Below are 18,578 nucleotides of genomic sequence, written 5' to 3'. Positions count from 1 at the left end.
AGGGTCAAACCAGCGAATGTGGCCACTACAACCGATCATAGTTGGACACTCCGAACCTCCTCAATTGCTCCTTCTTTTTCGGTGTGACTCACGCAGCTTTCCGCATAGGGGGCATCCTTTTAGGGGCCCGGAACCTGGGAGGCGTTTGGGCCAACATGGTGTGTATTCGGAGTGAGGGGACGCACAAATGGAGAGCAGAAAGATGCTTTCGGATATTCCGGCTTGCTGTAGCACACCCTGGGCACTCTCTAAGCCCGAGGGACTCAGCCCCGCTCCGAAAACAGGCGATTGCACAAAAGGGAGGGAGGCCCGAATTTTCCAGTGTTCCGGGGAGGCGGGCGGAGGAAGGAGGGCTGGCCCGAGGCGGAGGGAGACCGAGAGGCGAGAGGAGGAGTTTTGCAGGCTGGCCTTAACCCGCGCGCAGCGCAAGCCTTGGATTCTCTGTCTCCTCCCGCCCCCTAGAAGCGCGCTGCGCCCGAGCCCAGCGAAGCGCCGGCGCGCCATGGTGAGTCCAGCACTCCCGGCCGTGCTGCTGCCGCTGCTGCTGCTAGTGCTGCGCGCCCCGCCGTGCCGCGGCTTCCCAGGTAAGAGCGCGAGGCGGGGCTGCCTCCCCAGCCGGACGCTGGGGGCTCCCCGAGCGGCCGCTGGAACTCCTTCGTTCTGGTCGGAGAAAGGCGCGGGGGGCGCCCTTTGTTCGCGCCGAAATTGTCCTGCATAGTCCCGGGGAGGGGGTGAAGTGGTACGGGACTCGCGTCTGGGCACTGGGAGGTGAGAGCGGAATGTCAGCCCCGCGCGGGGCGCCTTCGCAGTGTCGCGAGCCCAGGTACCCTCTGTGTGCAGTATTCCAGGGTTCCAAACAAACCCACGTTGGCATAGGAGGCTACGAAGAGAAGATTGGGCTCGGGTTCATTTCTCACCACCCTGAGTTTTGCCACCCGCAGGGCTTGCTCATGGCCCGTGCCCGGGAGACTGGCAGCTGTCCAAAAAAGGTGCCCTTACCCACTCCTACTCACGGTCCCAGGCTACCTTTTCGGGCGGTAGGGCATCAGCGACCCTTGCGGACAGCAGAGGCAGGGCCTCCCCCGCATCCCCCAACCATCCCCCCACGCTGGGAATTCCGAGAAGGTCTGGCTTCTGAGGGAGAGAGTGGTGACATGTGGCATGCGCTTGGTTAGCCCCAGGGAAAGAGCAGCTCTGCTGGGCAGAAGGCGAGCCTTCTTGTTGCTGGAGGGCACCGTCTGTAGCATCTAAGGGGACCCGGGTGTTTATTGGAGCTTACATGGTATTGGCAAAACCCTCTTTGGCGATGTCCTTTAAAAAGCTCCAGCTAACTACCTCACCCAGAGTCATAGGTTTGCAAAGAACTTCAGAGGAGCAGAACAACCTGGATGTACTCCTGTGCCCCGGAGTGGAGAGTAAATCCACGGGTGCATTTTAATTTAGTGTTAATGGGAAAGTGGGTGGTGTAAACTACAGGGAGGACAAGTATTTGGCTTTGCATTCAACCCTGTGGGGACTTTAAATCTGGGCTCAAAGAAATGAACTCACTAAAGTTCAGGGTAAAGGATGGGGCTCTCCCAGATACTGTGGGAGATGTGTCTCTGGAAATCGATTTCTCAGCACATCCCCAAATGAGTGAATGAATAAACAAATGCACAGATTAATAAACAAGAATATTTGTGTTTGAGTTGGCATTGGTAAGTTTAAGCTGTTTTGTAGGAGCTGATTCAAGGCGAAGTGAAAAGGAGACTCTCTTCTCAGAGCCTGGCAACTGCCATTTCTATGGCATGTTAATGCCTCCTCCCCACAGGGGCTTTAGCAGGAGTCAGGTTAAAAGGAACATCGAGGGGAAGAGGTCTTGGTAAAGAATATTGAATATACCACGGACTGCCAGAAGAACAAACAAGTCTGTCTTGGAAGAAGTACAGCCAGAATGCTCCTTAGAAGAGAGGATGGAGAGACTTCTTCTCACATACTTTGGACATGTTATCAGGAGGGACCAGTCCCTGGAGAAGGACATCATGCTTGGTAAAGTACAGGGTCAGTGAATAAGAGGAAAACCCTCAGTGAGATGGATTGACACTGTGACTGCAACAACGGGCTCAAGCATGGCAACAATTGTGAGGATGGTGCATGACTGGGCAGTGTTTTGTTCTGTTGTACATAGGGTCGCTGTGAGTCAGAACTGACTCAACGGCACCTAACAACAGCAGCAGTGGAAGAGGAAGTGAATAAGTGGACAAGGATGGGGTGAAGGTGGGGGGTGAGGCAGAGGAAGAGGTTTAGAAGCTAGAGGCAGCCTTTCCAGCTGGAATAGGGAAGGGTCTGTGAGCTGCCTGTATATCTTAGTTGAGCCTCTCTCAGGCAGGTGGCCTCTTCTCCTTTTCCATCTGACCCCCTCCTTTCCCTTGCCCTGCCCTCCCCTCTTCTTTCTTTAACTTCTACTCTTATACAGTATAGCTTGGTGCCAGGGGTCAGCTGCCCACAGAATCATGGGCGTACAAGTTTGGACACTCACCACTCCCTGTCTTAGCAAGTGGACATCATGACTCCAGTAAAACTGAAGGTGAAACCGTCAACTAATAGGTTCTTGTCAAGCAGACTAATGAGTTGAAGTCAGCCAGACACAGGGTTGGAAAAACAGAAAGGTTTATTCACAATTTGCAAACTGGGAGACAGGCAAGGTCTTGTGACCTAAGGCTGCCAGCTCCCTGAACCAGGGCAGATTTGCTCCTTTTATAGGGAGTGACACACGCATGTATGAACAGTGAGGGGAGGACCTTCAGTCTTGTGATGTGTGCGCAGTCCGCATAATTTTAGTGAATGTGTTTCTGTGCATGGCTCTACAAATACTGTGCACAGCCCTGAAAAAATGGTGACTGCTTGCTACTGCCACCCCAGGAAGGTCATATAGTGGGTAGATTCCGAGTCAGTGTGCCTGTGCCCCGGCCCCCTGCCAGGAGAAGACAAGAAACCTGGGGATTTGACCAGTCATGGCCAAGTGCTGTAAAAGTTGTAACAAAAATGTATTAAGAGTAGACTTTTCTAAAGAACAACTGTTATGGGATGGTTAATAACCCTTTCGTGACTGCCTGCTTCATTCTTTCCTCTAATACTGGTCCCTTTAATCTTAAAGGGAATAGGGGCGAAGGCCATTCTTCTGTAACTTCTTCAAGCTGTCAAGGGGCACTGGTCTGTCTAACTGAGTAAAAATCTCTCTGTTCTAAAGACCTGTAAGGGCTGGCAGCCTCACTATCAGGAATGGGCTGGGAACCCTGCATCATCTTGTAACTGTTGTAACCTAGAGGACACAAACTTTATCAGAAGCATGAGGAGACAAGGTTCAAAAATCAGACATAGAAGCATAGCAACTAGGGGGCCCAGAAAGAGTAGAGATCAAGTAATAGAGGGGAGTGCCTCCCGCACTGCCCATCAAATATCTTGGCCTCCCCCTTTTTTGTTTCTCAGTCTCACGCTGTTCCTTTCTTTACATTCTGTGTCTCTGTCTCGCTTATGGGCTCTCCCTCCTCACACCCTCACTTTCTAGAACTCTCCCCAGTCTCACCTTCTCTCCCTCCAATCTTCGTCTCTTCCTGTGTCTCTCTCTCACTCGTTGTCTTCTCCTCTAGCCCCCCATATCACTTTCTCACCCAATCTTTTTGTTTCTCTTTCCTTCAGTCTCACTTCCTTTCTTCACTAACCTATATGGGGGCATAGGGAGTGGGCTATATGGGGCATGAAGGGGCACCAATATCCTAGGAGCCCGACAAATGCCTGTGGTTGCTTCACAGTTTCTGGGCGGGGGTAGGCTTGGACCTTATCACGGCTTCAGGCATCACTCACATTTTAGCCGACTAGATAACACCCAAGTGTTTGACCAACAAGCCAGGCCCCTGTATTTTTCCCTTCTTCATCGCCCATCCCCATGACTGGAGGTGCGTGACTATCTCACCAGCTGCAGTCTGCAAAGAAGCAAACGAGTCAGAGGTCAGCATGACATCATTATTATAGTGGAATACAGCCACCTCAGTAGGGGGAGTCTACAGCTTGAGGTCAGCGGCAGCCATGCCATGGCATATGGTGGGGTTACACAGGTACCCTTGTGGGAGCACGGTGAAGGTCCACTCTCTCGCCTCTCAACTGAAAGCAAACTGGTCTCGGCTGTCTGGGTGTACAGGGATGCTAAAGAAAGCATTAGCTAAGTCGAATACAAAATGATAAGTGCCCAACGCCTCCCCTATATGTCCCATGGCACTTGAGGGGAGGGTTGCCCAGGTATAGCCACCTAGGTTGTCTATCTTAGTCTTGAGGCAGTGACCTCTGGGAACTCAGATCTTTTGTCAGGAACAATTGTATACCAAAGAAGAACATTTTATAGAATAGACAGATCAAACATACAGCACAAATAAGAAATGCCCTTGTAGGGAACTGCTGCCCTGAGACCCCAGACTGCTTCCCTGAGATGCATGGTCTAGGCTGGGGTTGTCTTGTCCCCTCTCATCAGCCATTCAAACCTGTCCATTGAAGTGCTCAATTGCCCCTGTGGCTTGGGGTGATAAAGAATGTGAAGAGTTCATTCAAGATCCAGTGGAAGCCTCTGTATAGGATAAAAGGCCCCGATATGATTTACCTGCTGAGAACGCCCTGGCCTGTTGGCTCAGGAATCTGTCCCTGTACAACTTTTAGCCTTGGCCAGGGTCTTGTAGGCAGGTCAGCTTTTTTTGTGTGTGTGTGCCGTCTGGAGTTTTCGACAGTGGCAGTCCATGCATGTAGGCCCAGTCTAGGATGGTGTGTGAATTTCTATGGACCGTCCTCTCTTAAGTCCAGGAGGTGGTCAGTTGCACATCTCTTTGTTCTGGAGTAGGCAGTGCTTCAGCTTCTGCAGTCAGCTGGTAAGACCGGTTTGCTCGTTGGTTATTTTCTACTCTCAGCATAGTGGCATTTCTGATGACTATCCACACAAGTAACAAAAGCTTTTCAGGAGCAGAACTGATTTTTTTTTTTTCTAGATGTCTCATTCCCATAGGGGCTTGCTCCATATGTCAGTCTGAGGGTTGTCAGTGGCCAGATTGAATGGCCAGGCTATTAGCTATAGCCCACGTCACAGTTTCTGCATGCCCCTCTAAAAATGGTCCAAACTGTAGCAGTTCCCATCAGGACTTGGAGGCAAAAGTCTACAAAGGTGTGGCTTAATACATCAGCATGATCAGTACATACAATAAGGATTTGTAAGGGACCAAAGAGACTCATCCATAGTCAGGCTGGGGCAAGTGTCTCAATAATAGTGACCTCAGACCCAAAACTTTACCTCATTGAACTTTAATTGTAACATAAGGCCTTTGGCCCTCCTGGTGACAGAGGGACCTGGGCTTAATCCTCAGTCTTAATTATCTGAAAGAAGATCTGGGAAAAGTTGGCAGAGCCCTCAGTCATTTGTGTAGCCACGCTTCCACCACACTAAGCACAAACAGGGGTCCAGCCCAGCTGCCTGGTAACGTGGAGGCGGGCCCTCCTATTTTAGTTTTCCCCTTACTGTTGCAGCTGCAGCTATGTTGCTACTCAGTTATCTTGGCAGGGGCAGCTATCAGAGAATGCCTCTGAGGTCTCTTGAAGGTCGCTCAACACAAGCTATCTTGAGGGGCTTTTTACTCCTTTTTTTTCCCCCTGCTGTTTTAACTCTTGCTTTGCACTGGGTCGACTGTCGGCAATGGCCGGGTATGGGCCCAATGCTTCAGCGACATCCCTGTGTGGGCAAGTCCGGTTGCTTGGAGAAGTATCCCGTGGATCTCTGATGAGGCCTCAGACTCTGGGTAAGGACTCCCAGGGCCATCCCTTTGCGTTCCTGGGTTTAGAGACGAAAAGGCTTTTCCAAGTCAGGGAGGCCTAAAGCGGGGGCCTTTAATAATGCAGCCTTTATTTTCTTAAAGGCCTATTGACAGCTAGGAGACCAAATGAATGGGTATCTATCCCCCGCTTTTGGGGCTTCGTAAAGGGGTTTTGCTATCAGTCTAAAGTTCAGAATCCAGATTCTCCAAAACCCAGCCATACCCAAAAGGCCCCTAAGTTCCTGTCTTTTGGATGGTTCCCGGGTAGCACAAACAACCTCTTTATGTGTGGTGACAGTGTTTGAGTTCCTTGTGATATGAGGAATCCCAAATATTGGACCTGTAGCTGGGATATCTGGGCTTTTTCCTTCAAGACTTTATATCTCAATCGGGCCAGGAGATTCAAAGTCTTAATGGTATTTTGGTTGGAGGCCTTATGCCCTTTACTGGCGACGTGAAGATCGTCAACATATTGGAGCAGGACACCCTCCTCTAATTTGAGGCCCTGGAGATCCCAACTGAGTGCTTCCCCAAAGATGGTTGGACTGTTTTTAAATCCCTGAGGGGGCTACAGTCCAAGTTAATTGGGACTTGTGTCCTGTGTTGTAGCCTTCCCACTCAAAGGCTAACAGTGCCTGAGATTTTTGGGCAATGGGGATGCAGAAAAATAGATCTTTTAAATGAAGCACGGAGAAGTAGTTACAGTCTCCAGGTATTATAGCTAGTAAGGTATAGGGGTTTGGGACAACTGGGTGGATATCACTTACGATTTGGTTGATAGCTCTCAGGTCCTGTACCATCCTGTATTCTCCACTGGGTATCTTTACCGGTAGAATGGGTGTGTTGTACTCCGGCTGGCATGATCGAAGCAGTCTCATTTCCAAAAATCGGGTTACCAGTTTCTGAAGTCCTTCTCGAGCCTCTCTTCTCATGGGATACTGCTTTAGATTGGGAGTCCCAACCCCTTCCTTTAGTTTGATTACCATAGGGGCTGCGGATACTGTTTTTCCAGGCTCTCCACTAGCCCATATGATGGGGTCTGCTGCTTGTAGGATGTGTTCCAGTATTTGGGAAGAGACTTCTATCCTCTGGGGCAGGAGAACTGCTTGTAACCACCAGCCCCCCTCAGCTGGAGCCTTGATTTGGATAACTGGGTTTTCAGTCCCATGAAAGGAGATACAAGCCCCTAATTTGGTGAGCAAATTCCGTCCCAGTAAGGGGGTTGGGCATTCTGATATGTACAGGAATTGATGAGTGAGAGTGGAGCTCCCAGTCATGCATATATAGCCAGCTTTAAAAAGTTCTTATAATTTACTTTCCTGATACACTGACAATTGGCGTCCTTTTGGCACTCAAAGGTAAGATAAGGGGATCATTTAAAACCGAGTGAGTGACTTCTGTGTCTAAGAGGAATTGTATTTGCCAGGCCCCTTCATGGTTGGGGGTCACTCACCATATGCTTTGCCGGCTGGCCTCATTCAGAGCATTCATTTTTCCAGTGTCCCTCTTTCTGACAGTAGGCGCATTGGTCCCTTTTCAGGGGGCCAAGGTTCCGCTGGCAGGTTTTTTTTTTTTTCCCCCATTCTCTTGATTCTGATTCATGTTGTGAGGGGAATGATTTTGGTTAAGCCTGCCTCCAGCAGGGTAGCCTGTTGTCTTGCTCAGCGGGTTTCCTTCTGCTCTTGTTCCTGGTCCCTATTATTAAAAACTTTAAAGGCTACTTCACCTAATTGAGAGGTAGGCATACCTGGTCCTCCGTCCAATTTTTGGAGTTTTATTGCAGATACCTAGAGCTTTGTCCTATGAAATGATATTAACCATGTGTTGATTTTCAGTAGCTTCAGGATCCATATTAGTGTGTCTCTGGAAGGCCTGAAAAATTCTTCTGAGAAACTCAGAGGGGTTTTCTTTAGGTCCCTGAATTACTTCATAAATTTTTGAGAGGTTTTTGTTTTTGTACCCCAGTTTTAAGACCTTCTAGTAAGCACTTTCTATAATGCCTCAGCCTACTCAGGCCCTCCTTTGAATTGTAGTCTCACTCTGGATCAACTCCAGGGACTGCATTACTGGCTGGCAGTTTGTCAGGATTTTGGGGGTCTTCATTATGTTTTTTACCAGCAAACTGTCTGACCTTTTCCAAGATGATTCTCCTCTCTTAGGAAGAGAGAAGAACTTCCACCAGGGACTAGCAGTCTGGCCAGGTAGGCTGATGGGTATTAAAGATGGACGAAAACATGTCATGCATCATTTGAGGGTCCTGATGGTAAGTTGGGAGATTATTTTTCCAGTTAAACAAATCTGAAGTGGTGGAGGGGACATGCACTAAAGTGTTGCTAATTCTCCCACCTACTCACGTTCCAGCTGGTGCCTCTCTTAAAGGGAATTGGCCCACTTCTGGATCACCCTCCTTGTCAATACTCCGGCTCGTTGAGGAAACGGACTATCCCTGGCTAACTGTAGCACTACTGCAGGTGTGAGATGGGGAGACCATTCCTGAGGTCCCAGGATCAGCAGGGGCCAATCCTGAGGCCCTGGGGCCGGGGTCGGCGAACACCACTTGGGGAATCTGAGGGTAAACAGGGTTATGTGGGGGTGGCAGTCCCGCCACAACCTCAAACTTTTCTGTCCTGAGAACTTGTTTAGACTTATAATTAACCTGAACCATTAATTTGCATTGCTGCTGTAATCCCTGATTATAATACAGAGTCATGAACATTTGAACATAAGGTACTTCATCCCACTTATGGGTTTTCTTACAAAACAAATCTAACTGCAAAATGCTATTATAATTCAAACTTTCCTCGGCTGGCCACTTCTCCTGATCTTCTAAGTTATATTGAGGCCAAGCTGTGCCACAGAGGAACCTCAAACGCTTCCTCCTGGTGTCACCAGTTTAAAAAAAAATCCCAGTGGGTCAAGATGCACTCTAAGGGGGTTGGTTTAGGGGTGGACTGACCGGCGCCCAGCTTGTTTATAGATCTTATTCCTTCTAATTAGTTGGCCAGGGGAAGGATGTATTCGAGAGGCCCTGGCTATACGGAGGTACAGAGCTTGGTTACCTTGATAAATAATCTCAGGCAGTGCGATTCAAGTACCAAACCTTCCAGAGCCAATATTTGTAAGGAGTGTATGTTGTTCCAGCTAAGTTAGTGTCTTATACAAGACTCAGTATCTAAAATTAGAAAGAATGTTTCAGTACACTCCTCAGAAGAGAAAGAGAGAGAGATAAAACTGTCCTGCGCAGGGAGGGTCCTGGACGTGAGCCAGTCGAGTCTTCCTAGCTAACACACAAGACGAACGGGGGGCCCAAGACACAAAGAGAATTAACCAAATCCCGTAACCAGATCCCGACCAAAAAATACATGCAGGGGTCAAGACAAAAGACCAGCTGGAGACCTGTGCCCTCATGCAGGTGGGGACTCAGCCCCAGGACACAGCGAGACCACCACAAGGCAGGGGTCGGGACGAAAGACCAGCTGGAGACCTGTGCCCTCATGCAGGTGGGGGCTAAGCCCCAGGATGCAGCGAGATCACCACAAGGCCTAATAACACCTGTTACCGAGGACACAACCCACCACCTAGTAGCTACTCCAAAATGAAACTTAAAATAGGTACGTGTTTCACAGTGCTGTTGGAATGTTTCTGTTCTCCAACAGAGGACTTATGGGTTGCCTGGTTCAGGGTTGGTGCTGCCCACAATGTCCTCTCAACCCACTGTAGGGTCGAGGGCACCCTTCGAAGGAGGCTTCAGGACCTAACTTACCCCGAGTTGTAGTCTCTGCTGAGTCCCATCTGGGGTGCAGGTTCTTGTCAAGCAGACTAGCAAATTGAAGTCAGCCAGACACAGGGTTGGAAGAACAGAAAGGTTTATTCACAGTTTGCAAACTGGGAGACAGGCAGGGTCTCGTGACCTAAGGCTGCCAGCTCCCTGAACCAGGGCAGACTTGCTTCTTTTATAGGGAGTGACATACATATGTATGAACAGTGAGGGGAGGATCTTCAGTCTTGTGATGTGTGCGCGGTCCGCATAACTTTAGTGAATGTGTTTTTGCACGTGGCTCTAAAAATACTACGTATAGCCCTGAAAAAATGGCGACCGCTTGCTACTGCCACACCAGGAAGGTCATATAGTGGGTAGATTCGGGATCAGTGTGCCTGTGCCTCGGCCTCCTGCCAGAAGACAAGAAACCTGGGGATTTGACCAGTCATGGTGAAGTGCTGTAAACGTTGTAACAAAAATGTAGCAAGAGTAGACTTTTCTGAAAAAAAAAAAAAAACCATTATGGGATGGTTAATAACCCTTAATAACCCTTTCATGACTGCCTGCTTCAAAGGTGAGAAGTCTTGAATCAAGCACCCCTGAAAGAGGGAGATGGGGATCTAGGGCCCCATTAGCACACCGGTTTTTAGCAAATCTGAGTGAGAGTAGGTCATTCCCATCCCCACTCCTAGAAGGCCTTTGGAGTTCTTCTATCTTTGAATTTGATGCAGCTGTTTGGGGGCTCTGATGTATTTTTTGCAAAGATGCAGTGTCTATAAAAACCCACATGAAGTGGATGGAAAGTTCATAGCAAAGTTGTCTGTGTTTGATTGTCTTTGTACGTTTATAAGAGCTGGGAGTTTTGATTCTTTTTCAAAATGAACTCTTGAAACGTTGTTTAGAGATTTTGGAGGCTTACTCCATCTCCTCTTGCAAGCAAGGCTGAAGATGGAGAATGAGCACTGGGGCGACTAAGAAAGGCTTGTGAATCTTCTGGTGCCTGGAGAAAACTGGTAAAGTAGTGTGGTTTCACTGGTCAGGAAAACCAATGATGTTTGCTAAAAATCAAACCAGACCACATCAGACAAAGCATTCTTCTAAAATGCCTCATTTGGAGATAAGTATTAGGACCAGAGCACCTGGCTCAGGATGTACAATTAAAGTCTCACTAGGAGCAGACTAGAATTTACTATTTGGATTTAAAACATGTAATCAGCTGACAGAGTTACTCTGCATTAAAAGGAGATATGCTGGGAAGAGCAGGCTGTTTTCACCTGACATTTTCTTCATCGATAACACTTTCGGTATAGTATATTGTTGTTCCAACCAACCCACCAACCAGTTGGCATTGATTCCAACTCATGGCAATCCCATGTGTGCAGAGTAGAACTGTACTCCATAGGGTTTTCAGGGCTGTGACCTTTCAGAAGCAGATAGCCAGTTTCTTTTGAGGGGCCTCTGGGTGGTCTTGAACCTCCAACCTTGCAGTTAATAGTTGAAAGCTTAACTGTTTGTGCCACCCAGGGACTGTTTCCCATTTTACAGTTTGTGAGCTGCAAGCACCTCCACAAACCGAAACCAAACCAAACCCACTGCCATAGAGTTAATTGACTCATAGTGACCCTATAGGACCATAGTAGAACTGCCCCATAGGATTTCCAAGACTGCCACATCTTTCTCCTGCAGAGTGGCTGGTGGGTTCAGACCTTTTGGATAGCAGCTGAGCACTTAACCACTGGGCCACCAGGGCACCTTGAGACTCCAGAAACTATCGTTAATGCACTGTCTTTAAAACTTCCCATCTCATCAGTCTTCCCCCCACAACTGAAATACAACCTCTCTCTTTTAGATCATCATAACATTCTGACTTCTTGTCTCTCTCGTTCTAACTCATTCAACTTTCTCTGGGCGATAATGGTCTTTTAAGTACAGTTTTACTTTAATACTCTTTTTATCACATTACACCCCTACTCAAAAACTTAAAAGCAGTCCCCTTCTCCTTCTCAAGTTAAGTGGAAAGTTCTCAAATGGTTTCGGGGGCTAGCTATACAGTTTACTTCCAGCCAAATTTTTCAGTCCTTCTCCCCTGCTTTACTAAATTCTAGCCAAAATAGACTACCTGTCCTTACAGAACTTGAGCCACATTTTCCTTCTTCTTGGTGGATGCTACTTCCTGTATCTGGAACGCTTGCCCCAGCCACCTGTTTGTCCAAATTCTGCCCATCATCCGGTGACACCCTGCTTTTATGAGACCTTTCCCTGATCCCTCAAATGGGAAACCTCTGATTTCCTTTAAATACGCATAGCTCTTTATGTCTCTCTTGTGGTATTCATCATACATGTTGTACATTACAATAATTTATGCCTCCACTTCATCCTCCTCCTAAATTCTGAGCTCTTGAAGGCAGGGGCTGTGCTATGTCTTACTCTTCTTTTTTTTTCCCATAGTGCCAAGCAGAACACTTTGTGCCAAGTGATATTTGTACTTATTGAATAAGTTCCCTGAAATTCAGGTGATGGGATGTTATGTGGGAAGGGAGCTGAGACATACTCGTGTGCTGGTAAATGGGGCTTTGTGCCACCATGAAGCTAGATACATAGGAACTATGGCTTGCTGGCTACAGCGGTTACGTTTAAATCCGTGAACACCCTCCATTTAAGCAATAACCTTCTCTGTTGGGGGCTGTAAGACGAGAGACTGCGACTGCAAAGCTGGAGTTTGCATTTATTATTTTTGTTGGCCGCTTTGCTCTAGCCCCTTCCAAAGTGGTTGAATGGTTTCCTTAGTAAACGCAAAGATGTGTGCTACATCAACTCCCCTTTCAGAGAACACAACTAAAATTGGTAATTGAAAGCAAAGAGAGAGTTTCAACAGAAAAAGGTTGACTTTTGCCAGGCTGTAGCATAGCATGATGTCGTAGCAGCCAAGTTATGATTAATACACAGGTTAAAGATTCACTTCTAAAATAGCAGTGTGCATAAGAACCCCTCCTGAGTTCCGGTTTGTAGGGATCTTCTTAGGCTAGCCTCTCAGTTCTTGATTGCTTGGCTTGACTTTCTTGACTGCCAGCTTTTATGGGCCATTATTTTAGGGGCCTCTTCAGCCTGAATCTTTCTCTGGGAAATTTGAATTTTATTCTCCAGTAGAATCGGTTTCTCTTCTCTGATGAAATCTGGGCATTACTCAGAGATTGACTTTTTAAAGTAGACACTGAATGATGGAGTAGTTTTGTGCTTGGGATACCAGGATGAGCAGGATATGTAATTCCTTCTCTCATGGAGCTTTCTTTCTGTCTTTTGTGGGGTGGGGAACCAAACCCGTGGCTGTCAAGCAGATTGTGACTCCTGGTGACTATATATGTTACAGAGTAGAACTACTCCATAGGGTTTCCTTGGCTGTAATCTTTTCTTAAGTAGATTGCCTGGACTTTCTCCAGTGGTGCCACTGGGTGGGTTTGAATCGCCAACCTTTAGGTTAGAAGTCGAGCGAAACTGTTTTGTGCCACCCAGGGAAATAGACACAGAGTTATCCAAGGTGGTAAATGCTATAATACAGATGGGCAGACAAGCCCTGGAAGCATAGAGAGGAGCCATGTATCAACATTGGGCCTGGGTTTTGGGGAATAATGATGCTGATGCTAGTGACGGCAGCACTGAAAGCCCAAGGAAACTTAAGGTCAGGGGTCTGTGGGCTTCTCTAAGAATGTTTTGAAATTGGAAACAAAAATCTGTGTGGGTATTCTTTTTTCTGGGGAGAGGGCCCCCTCCCAAGTCAAAACCACCAATCATTAGATCAGCAGTCCCTGCGTGGCACAAATGGTTAAGGGCTCAACTACCAGCTGAAAGGTTGGCAGTTCAAACCCACTCAGAGATGCCTTGGAAGACAGGCCTGGTGATTTGCTTCCGAAAGGTCACAGCCTTGAAAACCCTATGGAGCGTGGTTCTACTCTGCACACGTGGGGTCATCATGAGTTGGAATTGATATAACAGCAACAAACATCAACAACGACTTAATAGATCAAGGCCCTTCAGTGGTTAAAAGGGCTTGTGCTTGACTGCTACCCTAAAGATTGGCGGTTCATATACACCCATTGGTGCCTTAGAAGAAAGGCCTGGTGATCTGCTTCTGTTAAAATTACAGCTAAGAAAATTCTATGGAGCAGTTCTACTCTGTAACACATGGGGTTGCCATGAGTCAGAATCAATTCAACAGCAACTATCAACAACAGCAACACACTAGACCATCCTCATGAATTCTGTGAGAAAATGTGCACTCACTTAATGGACACAAAAATCATCATACAAAGCAAGACAAAATTATCAGAGTAGGTAAACTTTGATTGAACCAATGAGCAGGTGGCCTCTTGAGTTAGAGACAGCTGTATAATTTCCAGTTCTCCTCATTTAAAAAGCAACACCAAACAAAACAGGTATAATCATAGATTGCAGTTTCTTCAGGCCTCAGCTGTCACCTTGTTGTATCCCCCACTTAGCCCAGTGTCTGGCACCTGGAGGATATGTTCAGTCAATATTTGTAGATTAATTGATTGATGGAAGTAATTATGACAGGGAATCAAATTATTCTATTTCAAATATCCCTGCAGGGCTTAACCAGACTTTCTAAGATGATAATTTCCATAGAAAAAGGAATGTGAGATAGTAAAATGTCTGAGGAAGTTTGCAGTACCCTGAACAAAAGATCCATTTGGACAGGCACCAAGTCAGGGCATAGTTAATTGCTCAGGCACTTGGACATCAAATCACTCTAGGACACTATTCAAAGGATACTTAGAAATTCCGAGGAGATTTGGAGACAGGATTTTCAGATGAGGATTTAAAGAAAAAGCCTGTGCAGGAGAAATGTTATTGGTAGCTCACAAGTTTTCCAAATGATAATTGGTTACACCTGGATCTTACAGTTGCATGGCGCACTCTGGCCTCAGAAACCTCTGGCGCTCTCATTCCCGAGCTGAATGATTCACTCACCCGTAATCCTTAGCTCATACTGGATGCTTCTTTATGCATTGTTCTCCAGGGAGAAGATAAATGGGTTTGGACATAATGGCTTGGATTATCCCAGAGGTTTGGGGTTGTAAATTGAGTACATTGGTTTTAAAACTTTTTTTATATGAGTACTAGTCAGACAGACCCAAACACAGAATTTGGAGGCAGGCATTCTGCCTTGGTCTTGAAGTATCTTTACAATATTTCTTCTGCCCTGTTGTTACAGTGACCTGAGGTTGAAGGGTCCCATGTGCCAGTGGCTCCTGTCCCTACTGTCATTGACTGCCCTGTCCATCCAGTTGTGCTTAATGTACATCAATTCAATGCTGATTGCATGTCAGGACCCTCTGATGGGTGACTCTGGCCAGCCACTTACTGTGAGTGACTGAGTTAAATGGCCCTGTCAGTTCCAGGGATCCAAGAATGTTAAAACAAAAACAAAACAAAGCAAAACAAAAAACACTAAATTAGGGCCACAGGGCAAGAGTTGAGCCAAGGTTTGGCAGGTCCATTGTGGACTGGTGAGGAAGTGGTGGCGTGGCCACATCCCCCACCTTATAGGAACTCTGACAGACTTGTTGCCACTGATTCAGCATTTGTCACACCAAAGCTCTAATTCATTTTAACTGTCCAATGTTGAAATCCTGTTCCCACTTAGATTTTACCTCAGCTTTCCATGGGGTAGATTCATATTGTTTCACCATTGGCTTCTTATGAATCTGATGCCCCCGGCCATGTGAGCAAGTCCTGGATCTTGTTCCTTTTGTATCCTCACGGACTACCAGGGAACCTGACTCCTAGAGGCTCTTGGTGAGTCTGGGGGAAAAATTACTTTGGATCACACCTTTGGTCAGTCCTGACCTGTTGGGTAGATGTTTCAGGCTCTGTCTAGATTCCCACAGGAGTTCCTCTCATCCACACCCAAGCTCCCTGAATTGGCTGCCTAATTCACAGAACTATGGAACATCAGACTGGGAAGGCACCCAAATGGTAACTCCCCACATTTTATGGATGAGCCTCTGAGGCTCAGCAAGTTGAAGGGATTTGTCTGGGGTCACACAGGGAGTTAGAAGCAGAGCTGGGATTAGAGCTCATGCTCAAGACAGTGACTCCAGAATTTCCTTCACTCTGCCACAGGCATGTATTGAATATAATTTTTGAGTGGTCACTACATGTTAGGCACCGTGCTGGGCACTAGGGATAACCAGGCAAGAATAAATCTTACTTTGTGCACTCACTGAGTCCCTATCCAGGGTATATTTCAGCATTGTTGTGAATATTTATACTTGACTGTAATCTCAGGGCCTCAGATCTGGGGCTGCTTGTCATGTAGGTTGGATGTTTCTCAAGGGCTCTGCTGAGTTGCTGTCTAAAGCCAGTTCTTGGCCCTCTTTGAGGATATAGGGCTCCCTGTCTAGACTACTTACTTTGAGCTCTCCAACTAATCTCTGATGACATTTTTGTAACAGCTTTATTGAGATATAACTCACATACCATAAATTCACCTGTTTTTTGAAGTGTACAATTCAGTGGCTATTAGTATGTTTACAGAGTTGTTCAACCATCACCACAATCAATTTTAGAACATTTTTATAACCCCCCAAAAGAAACCTCAAACTCCTTACCTGTCACCACCAGTCTCCCTATTCCCCTGGCCCTAACGAAAAACAAACAAAAAAAAAACCAAAAAACAAACTTGTTGCAGTTGAGTCGATTTAGACTCGCAGGACCCTATAGGACAGAGTAGAAATGCCCCGAAGAGTTTCCAAGGAGCGGCTGATTGATTCAAACTACCAACCTTTTGGTTAACAGCTGAGCTCTTAATCACTGCACCACCGGGGCTCCTAATCTACTTTATGTCCATATAGATTGCCTATTCTGGACATCCCATATAAATGGGATTATACAATGTGTGGTCCATTTTGACTGGGTTCTTTCACTCAGCATAATGTTTTCAGGGTTCATCTGTGTTGTAGTATGTATCGGTACTTTATTCCTTTTTATGGCTGAATAATATTCCATTGTATGGGTATACCACATTTTACTCACCATTTATCAATTGATGGTCATTTGGATTATTTCCACTTTGTGGCTGTTATAAATAATGCTGCTATAAACGTTCGTGTACAAGTTTCTGTGTGGTCGTATGTTTTCAGCTCTCTTGGGTATATACCTAGGAGTGGAATTCTTGGGTCATAACTCTGTTTTTAACCATTTGAGGGACTGCCAGACTGTTTTACACAGCAGCTGCACCATTTTACATCCCCACCAGCAATGTAAGAAGGTTCCAATTTCTCCACAGCCTAGTCGACACTTGTTACTGTCTGTCATTTTTATTAAGTGATGACATTTTGTCCTGGCTCATTAACAGCTCTCACTCAAGGGTTGAGCAACAAAGCAGTGTCTGTTCTGCCAACTGTGGCAGGATACAGGCAAGAGTCAGCTAAGGATGGCTGTCACTCTCACTGCTTACAGCAGGGCCATCGATGGCCCATATGGCACCTTCAGATGGATTAGAAAAGGTGCCTCCTCTGGGCACATATAGTACCATGGGTATAGGGCTTGACCAGGAAACATACTTTGTGCTAATTGGGAAAAGAATAGAGGCAGGTCCAAGGACTCAAAATGTGGAGAGTTGAGGGCAGGCTGGAGTTGACACCCCACTTGCTCTGTTGGTGGGCGTAATGGTGGGTGCTGTGGTATAGGGAACCTGGGCTTTGAACCTGTTCATTCCAGTTTGAACCCCTGCTGAAACTTTGTATTTCTACCCCAGATGTACTGAATCAGAATCTACAGTTTAACAAGATTCCCAGGTGATTCTTATGTATAGTAAATTTTGAGACCCGCTGCTCCACTTGTGGTTCTCGGAATTGGTTGCTAATCAGCAGCATTAGCGTCACCTGGGAACTTGTTAGAAATTAAAATTCTCAGCAGGAGTTCGAACCAGAACCCAATGGGTTCGAAGCCCGGTAGGGAACTCCCAGAACCACTATATGTCGCAGTCTTGGAGGGCAGTAGGTCAGCCTCAGGTGGGACTCACTTCCTTTTACAGCTTATGACTAAAAAGAGAACAAAATATGAAGCTCTACTTGTATATTATCTACATTCTTGTTTCTCAAAGTGTGATCCACAGACCAGTAGCATCAGCATCACCTGGGAGCATGTCAAAAGCCAAACAAACCAGTTGCCATTGAGTCAGCTTTGACCCATGGTGACCCCATATGTGTGTCAGAGTATAACTGTGCTCCGTAAGGCTTTCAGTGGCTGATTTCCCACAAGTAGATCACCAGGCCTTTCTTCTGAGGCGCTTCTGGGTGGACTTCAACCTCCAACCTTTGGGTTAGCAGGGGAGTGTGCTAACCTTTTGCACCATCCAGGGGCTCTGGATGCATGTCTGATTTGCAGAATCTCAGGCCTCACTCCAGACCTACTAAATCCACATCTACATTTTGACAAGATTCTTACTCATGCTGATGTTTGTGAAATACTGGCCAGATGAATGAATTCAGCCCTTTTGCCAAGACAGGGTGGCTTGCCTGTTTATAACTGCCATACAATAGCTCACTCCCTTTCCTCTCTCCCTTTTCCTGTTGGGTCTTTGCATTCATCATAGAATCCTCTGGACTTCCTTTCCTAAGTCCCCTGACATTCCTGAGATAAGCAAGCACAGCCTTTAGGTTTCTACTCCCTCTCTAACTCAAAAACAAACCCAACCCTTAAAACAAAAAAACCAAACCTGTTGCCATCCAGTCGATTCTGACTTATAGAGACCCCATAGGATTTCCAAAGAGCGGCTGGTGGATTTGAACTGCCAACCTTTTGGTTAGCAGCTGAGCTTTCAAGCTTTTAACCATTGCTTTTAGCCACCAGGGCTCCACCCAACCTGCCAGGAGTGCAGCCCCTTCCTGGCCCCACCTCAAGCAGCAGCAAAGCACTTCTTCAGACTGATTGGTAACAGGGTCTTTGCATTGACTCTGTGGCAAAGAGTT

At 46.8% G+C, this 18,578-nt stretch overlaps 1 protein-coding gene across 3 annotated transcripts in view; it reads left to right on the top strand.

The window, feature by feature from the left end:
* Positions 1 to 433: 433 nt before the first annotated feature.
* The window catches only part of SRPX (sushi repeat containing protein X-linked), a 125,551-nt gene continuing 107,406 nt past the window's right edge, over positions 434 to 18,578 (top strand). For all 3 annotated transcript variants that reach the window (XM_010597753.2, XM_010597755.2, XM_010597754.2), the window contains exon 1: positions 434 to 584. In XM_010597753.2, the coding sequence (XP_010596055.1) occupies positions 503 to 584 (82 nt within the window). In that variant the 5' untranslated portion in view covers positions 434 to 502. The remainder of the gene's footprint in view (positions 585 to 18,578) is intronic.

Source organism: Loxodonta africana, chromosome X, assembly GCF_030014295.1.
Source record: "Loxodonta africana isolate mLoxAfr1 chromosome X, mLoxAfr1.hap2, whole genome shotgun sequence".
NCBI classification, from domain to species: domain Eukaryota; kingdom Metazoa; phylum Chordata; class Mammalia; order Proboscidea; family Elephantidae; genus Loxodonta; species Loxodonta africana.
This window is presented reverse-complemented; position numbering and strand designations above follow the sequence as displayed.